The sequence below is a fragment of the Phoenix dactylifera genome, unplaced genomic scaffold (assembly GCF_009389715.1).
Source record: "Phoenix dactylifera cultivar Barhee BC4 unplaced genomic scaffold, palm_55x_up_171113_PBpolish2nd_filt_p 000571F, whole genome shotgun sequence".
Classification (NCBI taxonomy): domain Eukaryota; kingdom Viridiplantae; phylum Streptophyta; class Magnoliopsida; order Arecales; family Arecaceae; genus Phoenix; species Phoenix dactylifera.
In genome coordinates this window covers 322888-327484 of record NW_024067974.1, presented here as the reverse complement: position 1 = coordinate 327484, position 4597 = coordinate 322888, and the positions used below count along the sequence as shown (strand labels likewise).

The following is a 4597-nucleotide window of genomic DNA, read 5'->3' as shown; positions in this document are numbered from 1 at the left end:
TTACACTTATCTTTAGGAAATTAGAGGTCCCTATCCTTGAGGAAGAACCCACACGCTCCCTCAGGTACACTGATCATATGGGTGAGGGGACTCTTCACAAAATGGGCTTCCATAAAGTAGAGGGTGTCTGGGTTAGGAAAACATCTTCATCCACACCATCTGACCCTCCTACTCACCATTCACCTAGCCCTGACCATGACCAGGACCACTACACAGCTCCTCCCACTTTTCTATCCACTTCTGGTCCCTCATTCCAAACTGAACCATCCACTTCAGCTGGGCCATCTACAGCTCCACCACCTCAGCAGCCCCTAGAGGTTAGGATCAGCCCTGAGCAGCTCCGGAAGCTAAGAGATGAGATAGTGAGAGAGCTGCGAGGTCCACCTAGTGCTCCTTCCACTGATGTCATCCCCTCCACAACAGCCGTATCGATGATGATTGCAGAAGTTAGAGAGGAGCTTGGAAGGCAAAGTCAAGGTGCGGAAAGGCTTGCCAATGCCTTAATCTTCAAGCTTGACACTATTCAGGAGAATGTGACCCAGCTAACTGAGATACAATCTAAGGCCACCTCGGAGATCATCACACAACTAGGGAATGTATTTGAGGGGATAAGCTTGGTCATGCGACACCGAGTCGACTCCAGAAGGTTACGAGTCGACTCCGATATTTGGCGAGTCGACTCCCAGTTATGTCCGAGTCGACTCCCAGAGGAAAGCAAGTGCAAAAGGCAGAGAACCATTTTCGGAGACCCTGTGAACGAGTCGACTCCAAGTGTTCCAGAGTCGACTCCCAATTCAGCCGAGTCGACCCCAACAAAGTGCGAGTCGACTCCGAGGCAGCTCAAATCAACAGACAGAGGATCGGTTTTTCGGGCTCTAAGAGCCGAGTCGACTCCAAGAGGATCCGAGTCGACTCGAGAGAGAAATGCAGAAAAATAGATCTCTGGAATCCTGAGAATGAGCCGTCTCCAAAATGCCGAGTCATCTCCAGATCTTGGCGAGTCGACTCCAGGCTTGGACCAAATTGACTCCAGGTTGGGACGGCACTTTAATTAAAATCCTGAACAGTGGGCGAGTCGTCTCCAGTAAAGCATGAGTCGACTCCAGCAACAGCCGAGTCGACTCCAGATTGAGCGAGTCGACTCCAACCCCAACGGATACATTGTCAGGAGGTGCAGACTGTGCAGAACGGCTATAAATTAGTGTCTAACGGCTATTTTTCAAAAGGGACTGTTTAAATAGCCAGAGTAAACAGTAGGAGACAACAAAAAAAGTTACTCCATCTGTGCATTAAGGCATTTCCAACTACCAAGAGTCCATTGAGAGAAAAGACAAGCAAAAGAAGGAAGAAACGTATTCAATTTATTCCTAGAAGTTTTTCCTTCGCATTCAAGGCTCTTCTTCTGACATCAAATCTTCAGGGAACTCAAAGAGGAGACTCAGAGTTCGAGAAGCCCTTTCTTCCTCTTCCAAAATCTGTTTGAGAGCTTCTAACTTTACTCTATTCATATTGTTTTATATTTGCTTTTTAAGAAGCTTTCCTTGTATCTTTTTCCAAACTGTTTTTCTTACTTGGTTCAATCAGGGGATTGAATCAAGGGTTATAAGGTTTGTTGGTGAGCCAAAGGGAAAACCAACAGTGTAAGGTTGTGGTTGGTGAACCAGGGAAAACCAACTGGGTTTGATTGTAATCCCGGAAAAATAATCGGGTGGTTCTAGTCGGTGAGCCTGTGAAAACCGACCGAGTTCGTTGTGATCTCGCAAAAACAACAAGTTGGGTTGTGAACTTGTAAAACAACCGGCTGTAATCCTAGGGATTATAGTGAACTCCCAAGTGCGGCTTGGGGAGTGGACATAGGAGCAAGAGTTGGCTCCGAACTACTATAAAGTCTCTTGAGTTTGTATTGATTAATTGTTTCTTCCCCTCTTTTCATTCACTACATTTAGTAATCTATTTAACCTGCTTGCAATAGATTTAATTAATTACTCATTAAGTTTTTAATTTGTCAATAATTAATTAAAACCCAATTCACCCCCCCTCTTGGGTTGTCTCCTTGGGCAACATCTTCCATCACTAATGTTGATGGAGTACAAACAACCAGAATCATAGTGCTGACGGAGCACAAAGAGAAATGCAAACAACCTCCCCGATCGGTATCATCATTCCATCCGTGCGGAGTGGTTAGGTTTGGCTGTATAAACAATTCTTTCTTTTTCAGATCCGCCGATGTGGGACTAAAATGAGGTATTTTTTTGGCTTCCGACGACGCTTTCAACGACGCTTAAAAGCGTCGTTATTTAACAACGCTAAATAATGTCGTTAAAAGTGTCGTCAATTACATATTAACTTCGACGACGCTTTTAAGCGTCGTCGTTAGCCGACGCTTTTAAAAAATGTCGGCAAATGTTGGCGGGGAAAAATTTTTGTCGATGCTTGGAATAAGCGTTGGCAAATAAGAGTCGGAAATTTTTTTTTTTTGTGTAGTGTCAACTAGTTATCAAGCAAGGTGCATGGTGCAAAATAGCTTAGCAAGTTTTCTAAGTGATTTTTGTGAGTTTAGCATAGTAATGCTCGACTCCAAATCATACAAAAAAATAGATTTTTTTGGTACAAATAAAAAAATGGTTTGGTAACTCAAAAATATCACTCCGGAAGTCACTTAGCTGTATTCTCATTGATCGTGTTGAATTGGTATATATTGTGAAGTGTCATACAACTCGTAATGCCTCACAATATTCTCCCATGATGCCCCCAAATGTCACACAACTTTGTCCAAGCGTCACGTACCAAAAGTTTGGGGTTATCAAAAGAAAAATATGGATATAGTGGATATACAAATGACGTTGTAGTTGCTAATTATTATTCCTTGGCTATATCCAGGTGGTTCCTTCGCGTACCTCCGGGTGGAGCTCGGCGACTTTATTGCTTTCATCGCCGCCGGCAACATTCTCCTCGAGTACATCATCAGCTGCGCCGCCGTCGCCCGCGCCTGGACCTCCTACTTCGCCACCCTCCTCAACCACCAGCCGGACGACTTCCGCATCCACATCCCAGCACTCTCCCCGGACTACAACCGCCTCGATCCCATCGCCGTCGCCGTCACCGCCACCGTCGGCCTCGCTGCCATCCTCAGCACCAAGGCCGCCTCCCGCTTCAACTACGTCGCCTGCATCATCCATCTCACCGTCGTCGTCTTCATCGTCGTCGCCGGGCTCACCAAGGCCGACCCGAAGAACCTCTCCGACTTCGCCCCTTTCGGCGCCCGCGGCCTCTTCTCCGCCTCGGCCGTTCTCTTCTTCGCCTACGTGGGCTTCGACGCGGTGTCCACCATGGCCGAGGAGACCAAGAACCTCGCCCGCGACATCCCGCTAGGCCTCATCGGCGCCATGACCATCACCACCGTCTGCTACTGCCTCCTCGCCCTCACCCTCTGCCTCATGCAGCACTACTCCCGCATCGACGTCGACGCGGCCTTCTCGGTCGCATTCCAGGCCGTCGGCATGGACTGGGCCAAGTATGTCGTCGCCTTCGGCGCGCTGAAGAGCATGACCACCTCCCTCCTCGTCCTGGCCGTTGGGCAGGCCCGCTACCTCACCCACATTGCCCGCACCCACGTGGCACCGCCGTGCCTCGCCCACGTCAACGGCTCGACCGGCACCCCCATCGACGCCACCATCGTCATGCTCGCCGCCACCGCCGTCATCGCCCTCTTCACCATCCTCCGCATCCTCTCCAACCTCATCTCCATCTCCACTCTCTTCATCTTCATGCTCGTCGCCGTCGCCCTCCTCGTCCGCCGCTACTATGTCAGCGGCGAGACCTTCACCGCTGACCGCAACAAGCTCATTATCTGCATTTTTCTCATCTTGGGCTCGTTGATCGGGATAGCCGCCTACTGGGCGGCTGGCGGTGAGGGGTGGGTGGGGTACGCAGTGTCGGTGCCGGTATGGCTCTTAACAACCGTGTACTTATGGCTAGGAGTGCCGCAGGCGAGAATGCCGAAGCTGTGGGGGGTGCCGATGATGCCGTGGCTGCCGTCGGCATCCATCGCCATCGATGTTTTCCTGCTTGGGTCCATCGACAGAGCATCGTTCGTGAGATTTGGCTTATGGACGGCCTCGCTGCTTGTCTACTATTTCTTCATTGGGCTTCATGCGTCTTATGACACCGCCAAGGTGTCTAGTGGGCGGCCGCTAATCAGTATGGGCTTTGGGTGATGGGATTAGTGGTGGGGACTTCATCTAAGGAACTTAACAAAAAAAATCTGCAAATTACAAATAAAAAAAAATGGGACTAAATATACCGCTTAAAGTATTTTTTTTAAAATAAATATTATTTATTATCCTTCGGAAACAAAGTCATCAGTATATTTTTTACACTTTAGAATACACTCAAAAAAAAAAAAAAAGCACAGAACACCTCCACACTTCTCAAACAAAAATTTAACAATGAAGTAAATAATAATAATAATAATAATAGTAGTAGTAGTAGTAGTAATAGGAGCAGCAGTAGCAGCAGTAGTAGTAGTAGTAGTAATAATAATAATAATAATAATATAGTAATAATAATAATAGGGTACTATCGTGCAAAAAAAATT

At 47.6% G+C, this 4597-nt stretch overlaps 1 protein-coding gene across 1 annotated transcript; it reads left to right on the top strand.

Moving 5' to 3' along the window:
- Positions 1–431: 431 nt before the first annotated feature.
- Positions 432–4217, top strand: LOC103720583 (cationic amino acid transporter 1-like). Its single transcript, XM_039119553.1, has 2 exons — positions 432–477; positions 2881–4217. The coding sequence occupies exons 1-2, from the start codon at positions 432–434 to the stop codon at positions 4215–4217; spliced, it is 1383 nt and encodes a 460-aa protein (XP_038975481.1).
- Positions 4218–4597: the final 380 nt, after the last annotated feature.